At 40.8% G+C, this 23,581-nt stretch overlaps 1 protein-coding gene across 35 annotated transcripts in view; it reads right to left on the reverse strand.

Annotated features, from left to right (window-relative positions):
• The window catches only part of LRCH3 (leucine rich repeats and calponin homology domain containing 3), a 101,606-nt gene that overhangs the window by 65,732 nt on the left and 12,293 nt on the right, over positions 1–23,581 (reverse strand). For all 35 annotated transcript variants that reach the window (XR_012430448.1, XR_012430442.1, XR_012430440.1 and 32 more), the window contains exons 2-3: positions 5,233–5,377; positions 1,882–2,008 (exon numbers count right to left, since the gene is read on the reverse strand). Coding sequence is in view for 22 of the 35 variants with exons in the window: in XM_074030392.1 (XP_073886493.1) it covers positions 1,882–2,008; positions 5,233–5,377 (272 nt within the window). In the remaining 13 variants the exon portion in view is untranslated. The remainder of the gene's footprint in view (positions 1–1,881; positions 2,009–5,232; positions 5,378–23,581) is intronic.

Genomic DNA, 23,581 nt, shown 5'->3' on the forward strand with positions numbered 1-23,581 from the left:
CAACAAGGATGTTGCTGAAAGACCATCAGATGGGAATGGAGAGCTTTAGGGACACTCATTCATGAATTTTTTCTTGTTTTTGAGACGGAGTCTCACTCTGTCGCCCAGGCTGGGTGGTGTGATCTCAGCTCACTGCAACTCTGCCTCCCGGGTCCAAGCGATCCTCCTGCCTCAGCCTCCCAAGTTGCTGGGATAACAGGTGCCACCATGCCTGGCTAATTTTTGTATTTTTAGTATAGATGGGGTTTCACCATGTTGACCAGGCTGGTCTTGAACTCCTGACCTGAGGTGATTTGCCTGCCTCGGCCTCCCAAAGTGCTGAGATTACACGCGTGAGCCACTGCGCCCGGCCAGGACACTAATTCTTATTCTGTCACAAGTTCCTTATATGACTGAGGATATCAATTAACCTCTTTTGTAGAAAACTAAAAGCTTCTGTAACACATCTCTATCTTTTAAGTATTTAGGACTGAAAAAGTAGAAACAAAATGTTTAAATGATTTGAAAATAAGAATTTGAATTAGAGTATAGTTTACTTCTAGTTCATGTTTTTAACCCAAGTTCTGAAGAGATGCTGATAAACATACATTCTGATCTTTATGTCCTAGGTCTAACTGGCTCCAAAAATAGTGGTCTAGAATGTAGACTCTAGTTTTAATATATTTGTGGATTTTCACAAGTAACCTCTTATATTCACAATCTAACTGAAAAAAGTGATTCACCTATATTACATACGTATTAATTTATGATAACCATCTTCCATCTTTGTTAATAAACCTACATGAAAACATACCCCTAATCCTAATGGATGTAATTGTATTTGACCACTTCAGAATGACTTAAGGTAGTCTGGTTTCAAATACTACTTCTGTTATATAACCTTAGGCAAATTATTTAACCAAAATTTTGAGTGCTAGCTTCCTCAGTTATAAAATGAAAATAATTTTAGTAATCAATTCATTATCATGGTGATTAAATGAGAAAATTGTTATTCCCATGCTCAGAAGGTAAATACTCAAGAAGTGATTAGGTGAAGGAGTTCAATTAAGTGTCTTAGAAAATACACGGCAATAGGGCCGGGCATGGTGGCTCACGCCTGTAATCCCAGCACTTTGGGAGGCCGAGGCGGGCGGATCACAAGGTCAGGAGATTGAGACCATCCTGGCTACCACGGTGAAACCCTGTCTCTACTAAAAATACAAAAAATTAGCCAGGGGTGGTGGCGGGCGCCTCTAGTCCCAGCTACTCGGGAGGCTGAGGCAGGAGAATCCCTTGAACCCAGGAGGCGGAGCCAAGATCCCAATGAGCCAAGATTGCGCCACTGCACTCCAGCCTGGGCCACAGAGTGAGACTCCGTCTCCAAAAAAACAAAACAAAAACACATAGCAATGAAGTATATTTTAGTTTATAAAGTGGGAGATAAGTTCTAAAGATATAATGTAAGGCAAAAAATAAACCTAACCTTTGTAGTGCCATTCCCCTATAGGAGCTAATAAAAAATCAGAATATTGATGATACAAATACATTTATTTTGAAAAATTCAATTATATTAACATATCTCAAAAATTTAATGACACAGAAATCATCTAATATTGGTTAGAACATAATTCTAATGCCTTTTTCCCATCTGTGTGGGCTGATTAGGCTTGTACTTTCAGTTCTTAGTTCTGTGTGCCAACCACTTGAGTACTGAGAATTCAGTACATGACTCATTACCAACACTGGAAAATAAGTCAAAAACGTATCTCAATAATAAATCTTGGCCACATAAGAGACTATGGTACGACTTTGTAGACATCTCTCTCTCCAAGGTTTCATACACACACGCACACACACACACACACACACACACACACTGGACAATCAAAAATATTAACTTACAAGTTCCATCAAATGTCTGAGGTGTCCAATTTCTTCTGGAAGTGACACCAATTTATTATTACTAGCAATTAAGACTTTCAACGGCAAATTACACAAGTGTACCGGCAATGTTGACAGTTGGTTCCGACTAAATGGATAAGCAGAAAGAAGAATCAGAGTCCACCAGTGAAGAAAAATTTCCCCTCTTTCTCACTCTATACTCAGTAAAATAACAAATATGAGTCCTGCAAGAAACAAACAGGGAACTGGAGTTCTAGCCTTCGTTTTACTGGTGGTCGCTTTATGGTTACAGGCACAGTGTTGAACTTAATCTGCATCTCACAGAGATTTCTCATCTGTAAACTGAAGATCTTCGTATCTCCCCACCTATCTTACAGGGCTCCTGCACAAGAAAACTCCTTGGTGAACAATGAAGTACTACATAAACATAAACATAGTACTGTTTTATTACAGTAAAATTTATGCAGGAACATATTTTTTAAAAGGTGGATAATACCATCCTCCTTCCTTCTGAAGATTTCTTTCTTTCTTTTTTTTTTTTTTTTTTTGAGACAGAGTCTCGCTCTGTCGCCCAGGCTGGAGTGCAGTGGCGCGATCTCGGCTCACTGCAACCTCCGCCTCCCGGGTTCCCGCCATTCTCCTGCCTCAGCCTCCCGAGTAGCTGGGACTATAGGCGCCGCCACCTCGCCCGGCTAACTTTTTTTGTATTTTTACTAGAGACGGGGTTTCACCGTGTTAGTCAGGATGGTCTCGATCTCCTGACCTCATGATCCACCCGTCTTGGCCTCCCAAAGTGCTGGGATTACAGGCATGAGCCACCGCCCAGCCTGAAGAAGACTTCTAAATAAAACTTGTAATCTGTTTCCCTCATCATTACAATATTATAATCAAATGCACATAAATGGTGAAAATATGGCAGTAAGTTGTGATTTCATAGATCATACCAAGTTACAGGTAAAGAATTTTTATACAAAAACATGCAAACCAGAACTAAAAGTACAATAATAAAACACATCTATCGGCCGGACGCAGTGGCTCACGCCTGTAATCCCAGCACTTTGGGAAGCCAAGGCAGGTGGATCACCTGAGGTCGGGAGTTCGAGACCAGCCTGGCCAACATGGCAAAATGCTGTCTCTACTAAAAATACAAAATTAGCCGGGCGTGGGGGCTCACGTCTGTAATCCCAGCACTTTGGGAGGCCAAGGCAGGTGGATCACCTGAGGTTGGGAGTTTAAGACCAGCCTGGCCAACATGGTGAAACCCTCTCTCTACTAAAAATACAAAATTAGCCGGGTGTGGTGGCGGGCACCTGTAATCCCAGCTACTCAAGAGGCTGAGGCAGGAGAATGGCTTGAACCCGGGAGATGGAAATTGTGGTGAGCCAAGATCGCACCACTGCACTCCAGCCTGGGCAACAAGAGCAAATCCCTATCTCAAAACAAAAAGAAAAAACAAAAATACAAAAAAAAACCCACATCTATCAAGATTAAAATAAAGTAGATTTTTACGTATGTAAATTCAACCTCATTCCTTAGGACCAATTGCCTCCCCATTTGTAAGATCTTTTACTGAGATCATAAGCCTTTAACACCTTTTTTTTTTTTTTTTTTTTTTTTTTGAGACGGAGTCTCGCTCTGTCACCCAGGCTGGAGTGCAGTGGCCGGATCTCAGCTCACTGCAAGCTCCGCCTCCCGGGTTTACGCCATTCTCCTGCCTCAGCCTCCCAAGTAGCTGGGACTATAGGCACCCGCCACCACACCTGGCTGGTTTTTTTTTTTTTTTTTTTGTATTTTTTAGTAGAGACGGGGTTTCACCAAGTTTCACCAGGATGGTCTCGATCTCCTGACCTCGTGATCCGCCCGTCTCGGCCTCCCAAAGTGCTGGGATTACAGACTTGAGCCACCGCGCCCGGCCAAGCCTTTAACACTTTTTAATCCAGTAACAATTCCACTCCCAGACATCTATCTTATGGAAAGAGAAAAGTAAACATTTACATACAAAATTCTCTGCTAATATTATTTTTATCATGGTAAAAAACTGGAAGAAACTAAAGATCCCAGAGGAAAATGTATTTTCAACAGTATATAAACTGTACAATAATTACATACAAAAATAGTTTTAAATAATGTTTCATAAGGGGAAAACTCATTTAAAAATTTGACTAAAAACCTGGAAAGGCCGGGCACGGTGGCTCAAGCCTGTAATCCCAGCACCTCGGGAGGCCGAGACAGGTGGATCACGAGGTCAGGAGATCGAGACCATCCTGGCTAACACGGTGAAACCCCGTCTCTACTAAAAAATACAAAAAACTAGCTGGGCGAGGTGGCGGGCGCCTGTAGTTCCAGCTACTCAGGAGGCTGAGGCAGGAGCATGGCGTGAACCCGGGAGGCGGAGCTTGCAGTGAGCTGAGATCCGGCCACTGCACTCCAGCCTGGGCGACAGAGCGAGACTCTGTCTCAAAAAAAAAAAAAAAAAAAAAAAAAAAAAAAAAAAACCTGGAAAAACAGAAGGAAAAGATCACTTATAAAATTCAAATACATTTTGATGAATTTCCTTTATATTTTTCCACATTTGCACATTATCTTCAATGAACATTTGCAAATATTTGTTGTCAAATAAAACAACAAAAGAGTCATTTTAAGATGTGAAAGTGGAGTAGACTAGTTTAATAAATGCATTCATACATTCAGAACTTAACATGCAAAAATACATGGTCACAAGAAACAAAGTAATTTCAGATCTATTATTCTTATTTAATGAAGCTAATTAGAAAATGTAATTGGAGAAGCACTGCTACAAGACTGCTACAAGCAAGCTCATTTGGCAAATGGCTAGTAAGGTTTGTTAATTACAGGCATTCCCAACTAACAACAGCTGACTTACAATTTTTCGGCTTCATGATGGTGGGAAAGCAATACATTCAGTAGAAACCATACTTTATTACACTATCTAGTAAATTGTATGAGCTATTCAATACTTTATTATAAAATAGGCCTCGTGTTAGATGATTTTGCCCAACTGTAGCCTACTGTAAGTGTTTTGAGCACATTTAAAGTAGGCTAGGCTAGGCTATAACGTTTGATGGATTACGTGGGAAATGCATTTTCAACTTAGACGGGTTTACTGCGATGTAACCCCACTGTAAGTCAGGGAGCATCTGTACTGCAAAGCCAAAGACAAACCGAGAAACTGGAGGGACATGGAAATACTGTTAATGTATCCAAGAAACATACAGAAACTGCTGACACGAAGAGATAGCATGTATAGAGGTAAATGTTTTAGGGAAAGAGAGGGGAAAACTGAAAAGACCACATAAAACCAAAAATTTAAAATAGAAAACAACATCTTACCTAATATTTAAAAACGTTAGAGCTTGTAGGTTTAAAATTGCCTCTGGAATATACCGAATACAATTTTGGTACAAGTTGAGATTTTCCAGAGAAACAAAGTGACATGCTTCTATAGGAATTTCTGAAAGGCGATTTCGTGACAGGTCTAAAAGAAAAATTAAATTAGGTTTAAAATCAGTCCTTGGAACTTATTTTATTGAAATGTTTTGATTTTCCACATAAACTAAAAAATGAAACTATTATTCTTTAAAAGTAACACAACCTCTAAGGCATATATCTGCTTACAAATTATATCAAAGATCGTATCAATCAGTTCCAAATATCCTAAAACAAATAGATCTCTAAAATCCACCTTCCAAAAGGCACAGAAAATATGCTGAGGTTTTTGAAAAGCAAAACAAAAAATACTGTCCCTTTATTTACCAAAGATGATCAAGGTCAGGTCAAAAGGACTCAGGAAGCATCTTTGCTCCCAACGGCCAAAGATGAAGCAATCTGAGCTTTGACAAAGATGACTGCAATAGACTGAAATTCATCACATATATTGAACTACATGAGTTTATGGCACACACCTGAAAAAGATGACAGAGAACTAATACAGTATCTTGTAAACTGGTGATATGGTTTGGCTGTGTCCCCATCCAAGTCTCCACTTGAATTGTATTCCCCAGAATTCGCACATGCAGTGGGAGGGACTCAGTGGAGCAGTAACTGAATCATGGAGGTCGGTTTCTCCCGTGTTATTCTCATGATAGTGAGTAAGTCTCACGAGATCTTATGGGTTTATCAGGGATTTCCACTTTTGCTCCCTCCTCATTTTCTCTTGCCACTGCCGTGTAAGTACCTTTCACCTCCCGCCATGATTCTGAGGCCTCCCAGCCATGTGGAACTGTAAGTCCAATTAAACCTCCTTTTGTTCCCAGTTTCAGGTATGTCTTTATCAGCAGCATGAAAACAAACTAATACAACTGAAGGAAAAATCAAACATTTGAGGAAATTAACAGAAAAAAAATCAAACATTTATCCTGCCTTCCCTATATAAAGGTATCATTGAGTAAACAATAGATGAATGGGAGCATCTCACTATAAAAGTATTCTAGCTATGAATAAAAAAGAATGATAGAATATCACAATTGTGAAACCCCTATGAATTAATGGATCTAGAATTAAACATCAACGGCTGTTATCTTTACAAAAGACAATCAGAAATTACATGCCTCAGGCCAGGTGCGGTGGCTCATGCCTGGAATCCCAGCACTTTGGGAGGCCAAGGCAGGTGGATTACTTGAGGTCAGGAATTTGAGACCAGCCTGCCCAACATGGTGAAACCCCATCTCTACTAAAAACACAAAAATTAGCTTGGCATGGTGGCACACACCTGTAATCCCAGCTACTTGGGAAGCTGAGGCAGGAGAATCACTTGAACCTGGGAGGCAGAGGTTGCAGTGAGCAGAGATAGAGCCACCACACTCCAGCCTGGGCAACAGAGCGAGCTTCTATCTCAAAAAAGAAAAAAAAAGAAAGAAAGAAATTATACGCCTCCCATTAGAAGAACAGAACATTACCTGTGGTCTTGCCAAAGGAACAGAACCTGAGTCTGATTAAGCATCTGGATCAGCTACAAACTTTCAGAAAATGCAGAGGACAAAGGAATATGACAAACCATCTCTCTATCGATACCCACTCTGATTTAATTAATTACTGTGAGATTCATTTGCTTACCACGTTTTCTCTTTTTTTAAAATCATAAAGTCACTGTTGGGAATGACTACAGTCAATGATCATTTATTGTACATTTTGAAATAACTCAAAGAGTATGATTGGAGTGTAACACAGCATCAATGCTTGGGGTGATGGATACCCCGTTTACCCTGATGTGATTATTCCACATTGTACGGCTCTATCAGAGTATCTCACAGACATCAATGCTTGGGGTGATGGATACCCCGTTTAACCTGATGTGACTATTCCACATTGTATGGCTCTATCAGAGTATCTCACAGACATCAATGCTTGGGGTGATGGATACCCCGTTTACCCTGATGTGACTTCCACATTGTATGGCTCTATCAGAGTATCTCACAGACCCCATAAATATATGCAGCCATGATGCACTCACAGAAATTTTAAGAACTACAGTAAGATACCACTTCATACCCATTCAGACAACTATTATTAAAAAAGGAAAAAAACAACAGGTGTTGGTAAGAATGTGGAGAAATCAGAACCTTTGTGCTTTGCTAGCTGGAAAGTAAAATGGTACAGCCACTGTGGAAAAGAATATGGCAGTTCCTCAAAAAATTAAACATAGAATTATATTTATGATCCATATAATCCAACAATTCTACTTCTGGGTATATAATGAAAAGAACTGGTTGGGTGCGGTGGCTTGCGCCTGTAATCCCAGCACTTTGACAGGCCGAGGTGTGTGGATCACTTGAGGTCAGGAGTGTGAGACTAGCCTGGCCAACATGGCAAAACCCTGTCTCCACAAAAGACACAAAAATTAGCCAGGCATGGTGGCCATGTGCCTGTAATCTCAGCTACTTGGGAGTCTGACACAGGAGAATCACTTGAACCCAGGAGTCTGTTTGAAGGCTTCTCAGAAAACTAAAAACAGAGCTAACATATGATCCAGCTTGGTTGTAGTGAGCCGAGATGGCACCTACACTCCAGCTTGGGCGACTGGGCGACAGAGCAAGACTCTACCTCAAAAAAAAAAAAAAAAAAAAGAACTGAAAGCAGGGACTTGAACAGATATTTGTAGGCCGATATTTACATCAGCATTATTCACAACTGTCAAAAGGTGGAAACAAAACAAATGTCTACCAAGGGGTGAACAGATATTTCCATAAATGTGTTATACTCACACAATGGAATATTATTCTGCATTCAAAAAGGAATAAAATTCTTTGACATGCTACAACATGAAGTTTGCAAACATTATGGTTAAGTGAAATATGCCAGACATCAAAGGACAAATATGATTCCATTTATATGAAGTCCCTAGAACAGCCCAATTCATAAAGACATAAAGCAGAATGATTACCAGGAAGTAATGAAGAGTGAGTGTTTAATGCATACAGAGTTGCAGTCTGGGATAATGAAAAAGTTCTAGAAGTGGATTTAGTTGGTGATAGCCGCACAACAGTATGAAGGCTCTTAATACCACTGAACAGATGCTTAAAAATGGGTAAAATGGCATATTTTACCACAATTTAAAAAATCAAATATGTAGTATTCAAAGTAGAAAAGAAATGTAATCTGCCTCTTCTTAGTGACATGTACCTTAAAAATCTCTAAAATTATGGATTTTTCTAATAACCATATCTTATGTCTCAGCAATAAAATGAAGAATACAGAAATTACAGAAACAAAATTCCAAAGTATTCCTGAACTTCAAATCTCAAAAATTAGTCTCACAACTGTGTAACGGAGACTGGCAGTTAGTAACTTCTTTCCTTCTTAACCCCATTTCTCTCTGCCAGGGAGAAAAATGCTTAATATTTCATTCTATTTGGCTATGTAATTATGACATTAGGACTTATTTCTTTAAATCTCAGTAACTAAGCCAGGAAAACCACAGTTCACTTCAGTCCAAACACAAATTAATGTTTTCAACAGTATGGCATTTATTAAGAAATGCTAGCAGTCAAAAGTCTTATGTTCTTCTAGTAACTCCTTCAGGCAATCCCACAAAGTGACGTCATCTTTACCCAATCAGCCCATTATGCAAAACCCACATATACAGTACGCTCATTTTCTACGAGAACAGACACTACTATGAGCCCATTACGCAAAACCCACATGTACAGGACAATCATTTTCTGTGAGAACAGACACTACTATGAATGTGAAAATGGCCAGAGATGATGACAAATAATCTGCATAAGAGATTTTCAACACTGAGCAAGGTAAAATTGTAAAGAATAGTATAGGAATAATATCCTTTAACATATACAGAAATGGTAAATGCAAACTACGAAAATTTCTACAATAACACAATCAATATGAAATAAACTAAAAAGTAATTTTCAAAAAGTCAAGTTCCTAAAGATGTATATAAAAGTAATAATTTAAAATACGATTTGATAGCTATTTAACAAATCCCAGTGACGCTGTCCGTGGTGCGTCCCACAGACTGAAGAACACAAGCAGCAGCCCAGTAACTGAAGACCCTGCGACGAGTCACCAGAGTGTGTCACACTCTTCAGACTTTCTACTCACATTTGTCACATTTAAAAAACACTCTCTGCTTAGGTATTTCCTTTTCGTTTTCAACCACCTTACCATTCCCATGAAAATTTTATTGAGATAATGCAATAAAAATCATTTTAACTATTAATACTAATTATGTAACCCAGGGAGATCACAAAACATAGTTTTTCTAATGCTTTTCATTCAAAAGTCTTATTTCTTTTTACCTGACTTTAGTTTACTTTTAAAAACCGTTAACTTTCATTTTATCAAAATAGTAACTTTAAATGCCAATTAGTGACTTTTCCTATTTTTTCTGTATATTTTACCACAATAATTTAAAAAATTGAATGTGTATACTCAAAGTAGAAAAGAAATGTAATCTGCCTCTTGTTAGTGACATGTACCTTTAAAATCTCTAAAATTATGTAAAATTTTAATTTATAACTAAAAACCCTAGGTAATATAAATAAAACAGATATAAGGTTGAGAGAAGATGGCTAGGGACCTCAGGACTCAAGGAACAACAGCAATGAATTCCCTGGGTTTTCTTTTTGCCACATGTATCCCAGACTTGGAGTTGACCTCTCCAAGTTTAAAAATAAAATAGCCAGGCATGGTAGTTCATGCCTGTAATCCCAGCATTTTGAGAGGCAGAGGCTGGTGAATCACCTGAGGTCAGGAGTTGGAGACCAGCCTGGCCAACATGGTGAAAGCCCCGTTTCTAAAATAAATACAAAAATTAGCTGGGCATGGTGGTGGCCACCTATAATCTCAGCTCCTCAGGAGGCTGAGGTAGGAGAATCCCTTGAATCCAGGAGGCGGAGGTTGCAGTGAGCCGAGATCATGCTGCTGAACTCCAACCTGTGAAACTCCATCTCAAAAAATAAAAATAACAAAATAATAATAAAGCACCAGGAAAGGGTAGCTTAGCAAGACAGAAAACTTTTAGATAATAACTACTCTATTCCACCCAAATATGTCAGAAAAAACTGGAAAAAAACAGGCTTCCCATGCAACCTTTGAGAAGCCTCACCCCTACTCAAAGGTTACGTGGGGAGCCTAAATTTCCATCCTTGCCAGACTGTAATGACTCTTATAATCCCCAAAATGCACAACTGAAAACATTTATAATACTAAGCACCAGGAAGATCTCAAACTGAATAAAAAACAATAAATGCCAACACTAAGATGACAGAGATGCTAGACCATCCTAAGAATGCTTCAGAGAGCAATTACAAACTCTCGTAATAAATGAAAACCAGAAAGTCTCAACAACAACAAAAAAACAGAAGGTCTCAAGAAAGAAGATATGAAGGGGAAACAGACAGAAAACGCTCAATGGATGGCTCCACAGCAGAGTGGAGGGCAGAGAGGAAGGAATCCGGGAGCCGCAAGGCCGAAGAGAAATTACCCAGCCTCAACAACAGAGAGAAAACAGACTGGAAAAAAAAAAAAAAAAAAAACCTGAACAGAGCAAGGACTATGGGACTGCAACAACAATCTAACACTCATGTCATCAGAATCCTGGAAAAAGAGCAGGAGGTCAGCGCGAACACTTCAGCGTTTCTCAGGGCTGAAAAGTGAGCTGAAGACACAGCTTCCCAAGTCTGGCAAGAGTCATGAACCTATAGATTCAAGAAGCTAAGCAAACCCCAAAGAGGATAAACCCAAAGACATCCACAAGACACATTCTAGTCAAACTTCTGAAAACTGAAGACAGAGAAAAAAAATTTTTTTTTTTTTTCCCCAGACAGGGTCTCCCTCTGTTACCCCAGCTGGAGTGCAGTGGCACCATCACGGCTCACTGCAACCTCTACCTCTCGGGCTCGAGAGATCCTCCCACCTCAGCCTCCTGAGTAGCTGGGACTACAGGCACACGCCACCACTCCTGGCTAATTTTTGTATTTTTTGTAGAGAAGAGGTCTCACTATGTTGTCCAGGCTGGTCCTGAACTCCTGGCCTCAAGTGATCCTCCTGCCTTAGCCTCCCAAAGTGCTGGGATAACAGGCATGAGCCACCGTGCCCGGCCAAGAAAAAAAAAATCTTGAAAGCTGTAAGAGAGAAACAATTGAAATGATAGTAGGTTTCATATCAGAAACCATGGAAGCCAGAAAGAAGTGGCACAATATCATCCTTTTTTTTTGAGACAGTCTCACTCTGTCACCCAAATTGGAGTACAATGGCACGATCATGGCTCACTGCTGCTCTGATCTCCTGGGCTCAGGTGATCCTCCCACCTCAGCCTTCCAGGTAGCTGAGACTACAGGCATGTGCCGCCGTGCCCAGCTAATTTTTTGTAGAGATGGGGTTTTGCCATATTGCCTAGGCTGGTCTTGAACTCCTGGGCTCAAGTGATCTGCTCATCTCAGCCTCCCAAAGTGTTGCAATTACACTATGCCTGGCCCAACATCTTTCAAACACTAAAAGAAAAGACTGTCCACCCAGAATTGTATATATATCCAGCAAAATGTCCTTCAGGAATCAAGAGGAGATCAACACATTCTCAGATGAATGAAAACGTAAGAGTCTGTAGCAGCAGATGTAATCTAAAAGAGTGAGTCATGGAAGTTCTCTAAATAGGAAGTGGTGAAAGAAACGAATCTTAAAACACCAAGAAAGGACACAGCGTATTAGTTTGCTAGAGCAGAAAATACCACACAGTGGGCAGCTGAAACAGTACAAATGTATTTCTCACAATTCTGGAGGTTAGAAGTCTGAGATGAAGGTGTGAGCAGGGTTGACTTCTGAGGTCTCTCACTGGCTTGCAGATGCTGTCTTCTGAGTCTTCATATCATCTTTCCTCTCTGTCAGTCTTTGTCCTAATCTCCTCTTATGGGGACATCACTTCCAACTACATGATGCCATCTTGATTTAATTACCTCTTTAAAAGTACTATCTCCAAACACCATCGCAGGTACTGAGACTTAGGACCTCAATGTATGAATCTGTGGGTAAGGGATGAAATTCAGTACATAACACTAAGCAAAAATATGGGTAAATATAAAAGACTTTCCTTCTCTTGAGTTTTCCAAATTATACTGGAAGCAAAAATTATAAGATTATTTTATGTGATTCTAATATTTAAATATTTATAGAGAAAATATTTAAGACAACAACAGGGAAGGTAAAGGGACGTGAAGGGAGTAAGGTTTCTATACTTCACTCAAACTCATAAAATAACGATACCAATAGACTGACAAGTTAGACATCTCTCATGCAATAGCTAGGGCAACAACTAAGAGAGCTACACAAAGAGATACGCTCAAAAACACTACAGAGAAACAAAAATGGAATTCTAAAAAACGTTCCAGAAATCCACGGGAAGGCAAGAAAAAGAACACAGAAAGGAAAACAAGGGAAACAACAAACAAAACGGCAGACTTAGGCCCTAACATATCAATAATGATACGAAATATAAATTATCTAAAAGAGCAAATGACCAAAATGCAGAGAGATTAGCAAAGTGGATTTAAAAACATGATGCAGCCAGGCGCGGTGGCTCACGCCTGTAATCCCAGCACTTGGGGAGGCTGAGGCGGGAGGATCACGAGGTCAGGAGATCGAGACCATCTTGGCTAACACGGTGAAACCCCGTCTCTACTAAAAATACAAAAAATTAGCCGGGCGCAGTGGCGGGCACCTGTAATCCCAGCTGCTCGGGAGGCTGAGGCAGGAGAATGGCGTGAACCCGGGAGGCAGAGCTTGCAGTGAGCTGAGATCGCGCCACTGCACTCCAAACTGGGCCACAGAGCCAGACTCTGTCTCAAAAAAAAAAAAAAAGAAAAAAAAAAAAAAAAAGATGCAACTCTATGTTATCTACGAGAAACTCACTTCAAGTAGGACATAGGCTGAAAGTAAAAATTAGCACCCAAACAGGAGAGGTCTAATTCCTCGTTAACTCCCAATACCTGCCCCTAAAGCAATCACTTTTAACTCTTTTGTGTGTGGGGGTTTTTTTTGTTTTTTGTTTTGTTTTTGACACAGGGTCCCGCCCTGTCGCCCAAGCTAGAGTGCAGTGGTGCAATCACAGCTCACTGAAATCTGGAACTCCTGGGCTCAAGTGATTCTCTGACCTGAGCCTCCTCAGTAGCTGGGACCACAGGAATGTGGAACCATGCCAGGCTAATTTTTCTTTCAAATCTTTTGTAAAAATGGGGTCTCGGGGGTCGGGTGCAGTGGCTCACACCTGTAATCCCAGCATTTTGGGAGGCCGAGGCGGGCGGATCACCTGAGGTCAGGAGTTCAAGACCAACCTGGCCAATATGGTAAAACTCCGTCTCTACCAAAAAATACAATGAGTAGTGCAAAAGATACACAAGTCACAAACAAGCCACAAAAGATGTACAACTCAAAGATGCAAATGAGTCGATTTCATCTGCAAGGTGCCTCCCATATGTATCACAAAGACCCATCCAAAATGTAGTGGTTATGCCCCTGAAATAGGCTTGCTGCCCTCCATATGCCTGGGCTGAGGGAGAGCCACGCCACCTGTCTGCAGTCCAGCTGGCACTCTGCAGGGCAGTGACTCCAGGACAGCAGGCACACGGTTTCCTGATCCATGGCTCACGGCGTCACTAACTCCACGGCAGGCTTGTCAGCACGCGGCTGTGACATCGGTGTTCTGAACTTGTACAACGTGCCCTAGAGTAGACCTTTTTTCTTTTTTCTTTTCATCATGCAGAACACGCCTTTCCACCTAGAGTCTTGTGTTCCTCAGTTTTAAAAAACTGAAACAAGGCCGGGTGCCGTGGCTCACGCCTGTAAGCCTAGCATTTTGGGAGGCCGAGGCGGACGGATTGCCTGAGCTCAGTTCACACGGTGAAACCCCATCTCTACTAAAATACAAAAAATTAGCTGGGCGTGGGCGGCGGGCACCTGTGGTTCCAGCTAGTTGGGAGGCTGAGGCAGGAGAATCGCTTGAACCCGGGAGGCAGAAGTTGCAGTGAGCCAAGATCACGCCACAGCACTCCAGCCTGGGTGACAGAGCAAGACTCTGTCTCCAAAAAAATAAAAAAGAAAAAAAAGAAAAAGAAAAACTAAACGAATTATTTCCTCCCCCTTCTTTGTATTCTGTTTTCTCAATCTGGAACCTAATAGTGTCGAACCTCCTAGACTGATATATTTTTCTGTTTCCTTTTTCCTGCTTTCTGGGAGATTTCCTCAACTTTATTTCTGAACACTTGTGCTGAATTTTCTTTATTTCTGATAGATATGGCGCTTTCCATTTCCAAGAGCTCTGTCTTATTCTCTGAATTCCTGTGCCTTTTATTTTTTATTTATTTTTTTTTGAGATGGAGTTTTGCTCTTGTTGCTCAGGCTGGAGTGCAATGGCTTGACCTTGGCTCACTGCAACCTCCACTTCCCAGGTTCAAGCGATTCTCCTGTTTCAGCCTCTATGCTACACCAGACTAATTTTGTATTTTTAGTAGAGACAGGGTTTCACCGTGTTAACCAGGCTGGTCTCAAACTCCTGACCTCACGTGAGGTCAGGCTGTGTCTGGCATTCCTATGCCCTTTTCTTAGACACCCTTACTATATTTCATGTTGGCAGTACTTCCTTTCTGCCTTTTAGGATATTGATTCCAGATTTTTGGAAGTTTTCCTTTTGTCAGCACTGTTTTCTCTGGGTTCCTTTTGTTATGTTCTTCTCTGTGTTTGATGTCAGAAATGTTCTTCAAGACCAGGCACTCACGCCTGTAATCCTAGCACTTTGGGAGGCCGAGCTGAGAGGATCATTTGAGCTCAGGAGTTTGAGACCAGCCTGAGCAACAGAGTAAGAACCCCTGTCTCTACTAAAATTAAAAAAAGACAGAGAAATGTTCTTCAAATAGCTAGTAGTGTTCAGTTTTCTTTTCATATTTAAAAACATAGGCCAGGTGCAGTGACTCACATCTATAATCCCAGCACTTTGGGAGGCTGAGGCGGGCGGCACCTGAGGTCAGGAGTTCGAGACCAGCCTGATCAATATGGAGAAACCCTGTCTCTACTAAAAAAATACAAAATTAGCCAGGCATGGTGGCACATGCCTGTAATCCCAGCTACTTGGGAGTCTGAGGCAGGAGAGTCGCTTGAACACGGGAGGCAGACATTGCGGTGAGCCAAGATCCCACCACTACGCTCCAGCCTGGGCAACAAGAACGAAACTCCGTCTCAAAAACCAAAAAAAAAAAAAAAGTAACATTGAAATTCTGGTTGGAAGCTCTGTGTCTACACTTCCCTGTAAGGTACAATGTAGGGACCTGGCTGTTTCATTTGGGTTCCGTAAGTATCGATACCTTAAAATCTTTTCTCTTTTCCCCTCGATTTTCTCCAAAGACAAAAACTCCAATAACCAGAGGAGTATATCAGCCAAGTAGAGAGATGCCTGGAGATCCTGCCATTCTGTATGCCAGTTGTCATTAGGTTTTCAATTTGGAGACATGTCCCCATCTTCAGCAAGCCTATACCCAATTCCAGACCCAGTTTTAGTCCCAGCCCTCTGAAGAAAAAGCCTCCTTGATTTTTCTGTTGCATATTCTTCTCCTTCAAAAATATAACAGAGGTAAGACCCTTAAGAAAATAGTGTCTTACTGGAAAAGTTAAAGGATAGTCCACATATCATGTTTTATCAGTTTGCATCCATTTGATCCTCAGGAAAAGCAATCACATATTCTAAATGACTCGAAAAAATGGCTTTCTTGGCCAGGCACAGTGGCTTACGCCTATAATCCCAGCACTTTGGGAGGCCAAGGCGGGTGGATCACTGAGGTTGGGAGCTCGAGACCAGCCTGACCAACATGGTGAAATCCCGGCTCTACTAAAAATCCAAAATTAGCAGGGCATGGTGGTGCATGCCTATAATCGCAGCTACTCGAGAGGCTGAGGCAGGAGAATCACTTGAACTCGGGAGGCGGAGGTTGAGGTGAGCCGAGATAGCACCATTGCACTCCAGCCTGGGCAACAAGAGTGAAACTCTGTCTCAAAAAAAAGAAGGCTTTCTTCTCCAGTTACGTTTTCCACATATCCTAGGAGAGTGGGATGCTGAAAAATGTATGTAGGCTGATTAAATTTTGGTACATATTTCCAAAGCTCAGCTATGAGAAAACTTATAAGGAAATTTAACCAGAGAAATATAAAATGAAATCAAACTCAGATTTAATTTAGCTAAGAGAACTATCCTTGTAGTCTATAAACCTGGGTTCTAGTCTTGCTTAATTGGTGACATATGTTGGACTGGGACAAGGTCAATGTCACTTAATTGTGAAATGTAAAAATTGTATAACAAAAACAAATGAAAGCTTTTCTTTGAAAAGGTGTTTTATGAGGTATTATTACAATGAAAACTTTGCTGCCAAACAAAATTACTTGGTAACTTCTCACTTCAAATTTTAAAAAATCTAAAGATCACTAAAATAAAGACTTTCTCTAGAAATTTTAAAAGAAAACCTTTAAAATGATAACCAAAAATTTCAAGGTAAAACAAAATCCTTCAAGTACAATTCAGGAGGGAACTAAATGATACATTACAAAAAATGACTTCAGCAAAAAACTCCAGGAAAACATGATATTAACTACTAGTAGTAACCAGTCAACTATCTTCACTATTCATATCAGAAGGAAGATGTCGGTTTAGGATCATGGCAGTTACACAATACAGCAATTTAATCCTGTTATATATATTTTACAACATCATAATGAAATGTAAAGTAAGAATAACAAAACTAAAAGCTTTAATTTTTTTTAAATATTACTTCCTCTCCACCCTCCCCACCGCACTGTTATCAGAAAGAAGCTCTCACTCTGTCACCAGGGTGGAATACAGTGATGCAATCATAGCTGACTGCAGGCTCAAACTCCTGGGCTCAAGCCATCCTCCCGCCTCATCTTCCCAAGTAGCTGGGACTACAGATGCATGCCACCATGCCCAGCTAATTTTGTTTACTTTTTGTAGAAACCAGTGTCTCACTATGTTGCCCAGAGTGGTTCAAACTCCTGGCTTCAAGCAATCCTCCCACCTTGGCCTCCCAAAGTGCTGGAATTACAGGTGTGAGCCACCATGCCTGGCCTAAAAACATGTTATAACAAACTGGACTTGGTTTATTTAACATTCAAAGAGCATAATTCAAAAGCTATATCCATGCCTAGAACAGTGACTGAAACACAGGCAGAGAATATATTTTTACTAACTAAAAAAATACAGCACTGAAGCAAGCAGAGGAAGGAAAAGAAAGGTGAAAATTTTTAAAAAACTAACATTTGCTAAGCACATATATGCACTGGAACCTGTATTGCTCCATATGGCTATAATCTCATTTAATCTACAAAACCTCCTTATGAGGTAGACATTGCACAGATGAGGAAACCGCCATTTACGAAGGTTAGAAAACTTTCCTATGAGTCACACAAAGCTAGTAAGAGACTGAATTGACACACAAACCTAGATTTCTCTGAATTCAAAGTCCATGCATAAGTATACTAGGTCTTCTGTACAAAGCACTATACTATAAATTATTTTAAAATGCTGAAAAACAGGTAAGTGACTAACAGGCAGCTGCATTATCCCAGTAAAAATGAGGGATTTTGAAAGAGGTATCATTTAGTGCAAATATTAGATACCATCATTAAACTACCTCTTCAGACACAGAGATTCTTACTTAATATCACCTTTAAGATGCATAGAGATTATAGGTTAGTTAACTATGGTATGCTTGCACTCCGCCATGCCATTGCACTGCATTTTTCTTCAGATCTTAAGAGAGAAAAGTTAAAAAAAATTATAATGGGGGCTGGGCACGGGGGCTTACGCCTGTAATCCTCCAGCACTTTCGGAGGCCGATGCGGGCAGATCATGAGGTCAGGAGTCCGAGACCAGCCTGGCCAGCATGGTGAAACCCCGTCTCTACTAATACAAAAATTAGCCGGTCATGGTGGCGGCGTCTGTAGTCCCAGCTACTCGGGAGACTGAGGCAGGAGAATTGCTTCAACCCAGGAGGTGGAGATCGCAATGAGCTGAGATCGCACCACTGCACTCCAGCCTGAGTGACAGAGCAAGACCCCATCTCAAAAAAAAAAAAAAAAAAAAAAAAAAAAAATTACAATGGGAAGAAATGGGGGCTATTTTCTGAGTCTTACGCAGGATCCCTGCCCTACCACCTTTCAATATCTCCTGGAATTTTTATTCTTTTATTCTCCTAGGGGTAGAGGTAGCAGTAGGGAGGTCATTATAATTTTTTTAAAGTATTTAATACATTTTTTTTGTTTTTGAGACAGAGTCTCGCTCCGTCACCCAGGCTGGAGTGCAGTGGCGTGATCTCAGCTCCCTGTAACTTCTGCCTCCCGGGTTCACGCCATTCTCCCGCCTCAGCCTCCCGAGTAGCTGGGACTACAGGCATCCGCCACCATGTCCGGCTAATTTTTGTATTTTTAGTAGAGATGGGGTTTCGCCATGTTGGCCAGGCTGGTTTCGAACTCCTGACCTCGTGATCCACCTGCCTCGGCCTCCCGAAGTGCTGGGATTCCAGGCGTGAGCCGCCGTGTCCGGCAATAAAGCTTTTAATAAAATGTTTCATATTATGGTCAGTGCTTTATCCCTCCCCGACCCCAAAATGACTCCAAAAAAGTAACAGGAAGCTTTTCAGGTTTTTAACAAAACAATATGGGTTGGGGGGAATGATGTAACCAAACGTCACAGTTTCCATGTAGCAAAAAGCAATGCACTAGGACTTCCAGATGGAAAGCTATAACCATGAAGAAAATTTAAAAATGCTAGTCCTCCAAAATTGGAAGTCTAAAATTTAGATAAATTTCTCTGTGAACTGTCAAACGTAATTACTATACTAAATTTGTTGGGAATTTTTTATGAATAAATTATACAATTACCATGAAATTTTCTACATTCCACAGCAGTGGTTATCCAGCTTCAGCAGGCATCAGACTGACCTGGAGGGCTTGTTAAAACAGACTGCTCAGCCCTACCCTGGAATTTCTGATACCACATGTCTGAGGTAACATCCAATAATGTAAACCTCTAACAATTTCCTAGGTGATGCTGCTGCTGCTGGCCTAGGAACCACACTTTCAGAACAGTGCTCTGTGGCAGCTACTGTGTGCCCAAGAGAATTGTATACTGGCAGAACAGGTCAAGATTTCTAGTCCAAGAAAATGACTGGAATATTTACAACTAAGAGCAATAGTTGTTTGCTTCCTCCTGAGAGAAACTAAATGATTGGGTTTGTAACGATCTCTGTGTGTCTCTGTGTTCACCCACATTTGGAAAATGTACTAAGAAACTTGAACACAATATTACTAAGAAGTTGCAACTGTGATATAGTTGTATGTTGCAGGAAGGTTTCTTCCTCCAGAAAAATGTGAGACTAAAAATAATTCAAACCTTTGATACATACTCTAGTAAATAACAAGTTAAGCAAAGTGGAAAGTTACCTGAAACGAAAAGAACTGCCTTTTGGACAGGGCAGCACAATGTAAGACAGCAAGACATCCACTGCATTCCGCAAAGACCACCACTGCTCACAGAAGCACAGGTTTTGTGAAATAATTAAGTACTGTGTATTCTAAATAATAAAATTATTTTACCTTGAAATTAAGTAATGGCTGTTACATGACCTAGTATGTTAATTTAAGTAACTCGGGTTTATGCTAGAAAGTCATCATGCATATATTTCATAAGTAATCCTTTGTTTAAAGAAAGAAAATAAATCCTTGATGAAACTGGCCTTGAATTATCTGCTGAATGGGGACAGGAAATCAGACTGACCATACTGAGTAAACCCAGGTAAGTAAAATTTAGGAGCTTTCAAATATATGGGCCCAGCGGCATCACAAAAAGGAGATTTATTAAAAATGAGCAATCACAAGGTGACATTTAAATGTTGATATTTCTAAAACTTTTGATGGTATTTTAATTCAAAATATGCTTTGGTATAATATATACTAACACAGCCCATAAAATGTGACTATGCTGGGAATGAAAATGGGAAAAGTTGGTAACACGGATCATAAATGAGTATCCATCGAAAAGCTTCTATATTAGGGTAAAAAAAGAATTTGGTAAAATAAGGGTTAAAATTGACCACATTCATGATTTTGAAAGGCTCCTGTTCCTTCAAATGAAATAAGCTAAACTGTCTTTATTGTTATCTTGTCTGGTATCAGTTGCCATGTGAAATGTTAGACAATGAGCTCCAGGAGACAGGCTGTAGTCCTGGATCCTATTGCTCACTAAAATGAACCAAGGCTCCTTAAGGATAACTGCTTTGTTAGGAGAGGGGAAAACAAGATGAACCTAGAAAATCTTTTTGTTTTTGGAATATAATTTCCAGGTTATCAGTAGTAATCAACATTGGAATAGGAAAGAAGTTTTGCCACACATGGTTTAAGCAATGATATGCGAGTATGGAATGCAGCAGGTACAGTCAGTTGTTAACATTCTGAATCTCTCAGATTCATAAAGATCCTAAAAAGAAAAGGTAATATGAAGGGTACTATGAAAAAATCAATATGTATTATGAAAAAATCCCCTTCTTGTGTGAAAAAAGGAGTGGAGGCCGGGCACGGTGGCTCACGCCTGTAATCCCAGAACTTTGGGAGGCCAAGGTGGGTGGATCGCTAGGTCAGGAGTTCGAGATCAGCCTGGCCAACATGGTGAAACCCCGTCTCTACTGAAAATACAAAAACTAGCTGGGCATGGTCAGAGATGCCTATAATCCCAGTTACTTGGGAGGCTGAGGCAGGAGAATAATTTGAACCCGGGAAGCGGAGGTTGCAGTGAGCCAAGATCATGCCATTGCACTCCAGCCCGGGCAACAGGGCAAGACTCCATCTCAAAACAAATAAATAAATAAATAAAATTAGCTGGGAGTGGTGGCGCACACCTGAAGTCCCAGCTACTCGGGAGGCTGAGGCAGGAGAATCGCTTGAACCCAGGAGGCGGAGGTTGCAGTGAGCCATGATCATACCACTACACTCCAGCCTGGGCAACAAAGTGAGACTCTGTCTCAAAAAAAAATAAAAAATAAAATAAAAAAAGGAGTGGATAATCAAGGCACAGATAGATTCTATTGGAAATGCCTTTAAGTTCTATTTGTCATTCTTATGTTAGAAAATAAGGAAGTGTTGGCCAGGCGTGGTGGCTCAAGCCTGTAATCCCAGCACTTTGGGAGGCCGAGACGGGTGGATCACGAGGTCAACAGATCGAGACCATCCTGGCTAACACGGTGAAACCCTGTCTCTACTAAAAAATACAAAAAAACTAGCTGGGCGAGGTGGCGGGCGCCTGTGGTCCCAGCTACTCGGGAGGCTGAGGCAGGAGAATGGCGTGAACCCGGGAGGTGGAGCTTGCAGTGAGCCGAGATCCGGCCACTGCACCCTGGCCTGGGCGTCAGAGCGAGACTCCGTCTCAAAAAAAAAAAAAAAAAAGAAAATAAGGAAGTGTTTACTAACTACAAGTATTATGATAAAACAGCAAAATTAACAAACCTATGATGGTCACTGTTGATTTGACCACAAGAATGTTTGTAGTTCCTCGTGTTACTAAACATTGTCTTCACAAGCAAGATAAGCAACTGAACAAGTAATAGTCTTTTAAAAGTAGGTACTAGAAACAAATACACCAGTGAGAAATAGAGCCCTGTTTCTGGTATAATAATTTTAGATAGAAAGCCCCAGTCCTCAGGATAGGAGTGAGGACAAGATAATTGAGCTCTGGATACACAATGGGATTTCTGCACTCTGGATCCTTACCACACCTATTAGGAGGACATATGAAGGCTTTTTTATTTTCCAGTATAACTTAAGGAGGGGTACAGCTGAGGCAAGGCCAGTCTAAAAGGGCTTGCTAACATCAAATTCTACCCATGTACATATCCATGGTATGTCCAGCGCATCATATTCTAGGAACAAGGCAACTGGTGTCGTAACTTTCTTCTTTGCTTATTGCCACCCCAAAATGTGTGAGTTTTTTTTTTTTTCTTTTGATACAGGGTCTCACTGTGTCGCCCAGTGCAGTGGCACAATCTTGGCTCACTGCAACCTCCACCTCTGCGGTTCGAGCAATTCTCCCACCTCAGCCTCCCTAGTAGCTAGAACTAACTTAGAGGTGCACGCCACCACTCCTGGCAAATTTTTGTATTTTTTGGTAGAGATGGGGTTTCACCATGTTGGTCAGGCTGGCTGGTCTTGAACTCCTGACTTCAAGTGATCCGCCTGCCTCAGCCTCCCAAAGTGCTGGGATTATAGGCATGAGCCACCATGCCCGTCCCCTTTTCATTTTTTAATAGACTGATGTTGAAAGTATTCAATTTGGTCTCCCCATATCATATGGGGTTAAATTAACTAAGGCCAATTATTTACTTACTGAGACCCTTCGGAAAAAGAGTTACCTGGTTAACGTTAGAGCAGTGCTTCTTAAACTGAAATGCAAATGCAGATTCTTATTCTGAGATGAGGCCTGTAATTCTGCATTTCTCACAAGGGCCCGCGAACCCATATGGCATGCCATAGAACCGGATGTGAAAAACTACTACCCTCCAAAATAACTTTTAGAGTAAAGGAGCAAATTCTATTTCTTTTTCTTTTTAAACAAAAAACAAAAAACAGTCTCACTCTGTGCCCCAGGCTTGAGTGCAGTGGTGCAATCTCAGCTCACTGCAACCTCCACCTCCCAGGTTCAAGTGATTCTCATGCCTCAGCCTCCCAAGTAGCTGGGATTACAGGCACAAATCACCACACCTGGCTTAAAGTAGCAAATTCTAAGGAAGTATTTTTCAAGTGGTTCTTAACCACCTGCACCTAGTACCGTCAGGATGCTTGTTAAAAATGTAGTTTAATGAACTCCACCCCAGATCTCAATCTCTCTAGGAATCAGATCCAGGGACAAGTATTTTTTTTAAAAAGTGCCCCAGGTGACTTTATGCACAACACCAAAGCCTGAGAAGCAATATGCTGCAGCTTGTCACTTGATAATGGATGGCCAGAAGCCACAAATTTTCTAGGCTAAAAGAAGCATAACCACATTATCTGACTAAGATTTTCCTTACACAAGTGAGACTTATGTAACTACCAAAGTGGAAAACACGGGATAAACAGAAAGCCTCCTTCACTCCATATAAGGTTTAACATTTTTATTCCTTTTATTATAATCAATGAATCTATT

Source organism: Macaca fascicularis, chromosome 2 (genome assembly GCF_037993035.2).
Source record: "Macaca fascicularis isolate 582-1 chromosome 2, T2T-MFA8v1.1".
Classification (NCBI taxonomy): domain Eukaryota; kingdom Metazoa; phylum Chordata; class Mammalia; order Primates; family Cercopithecidae; genus Macaca; species Macaca fascicularis.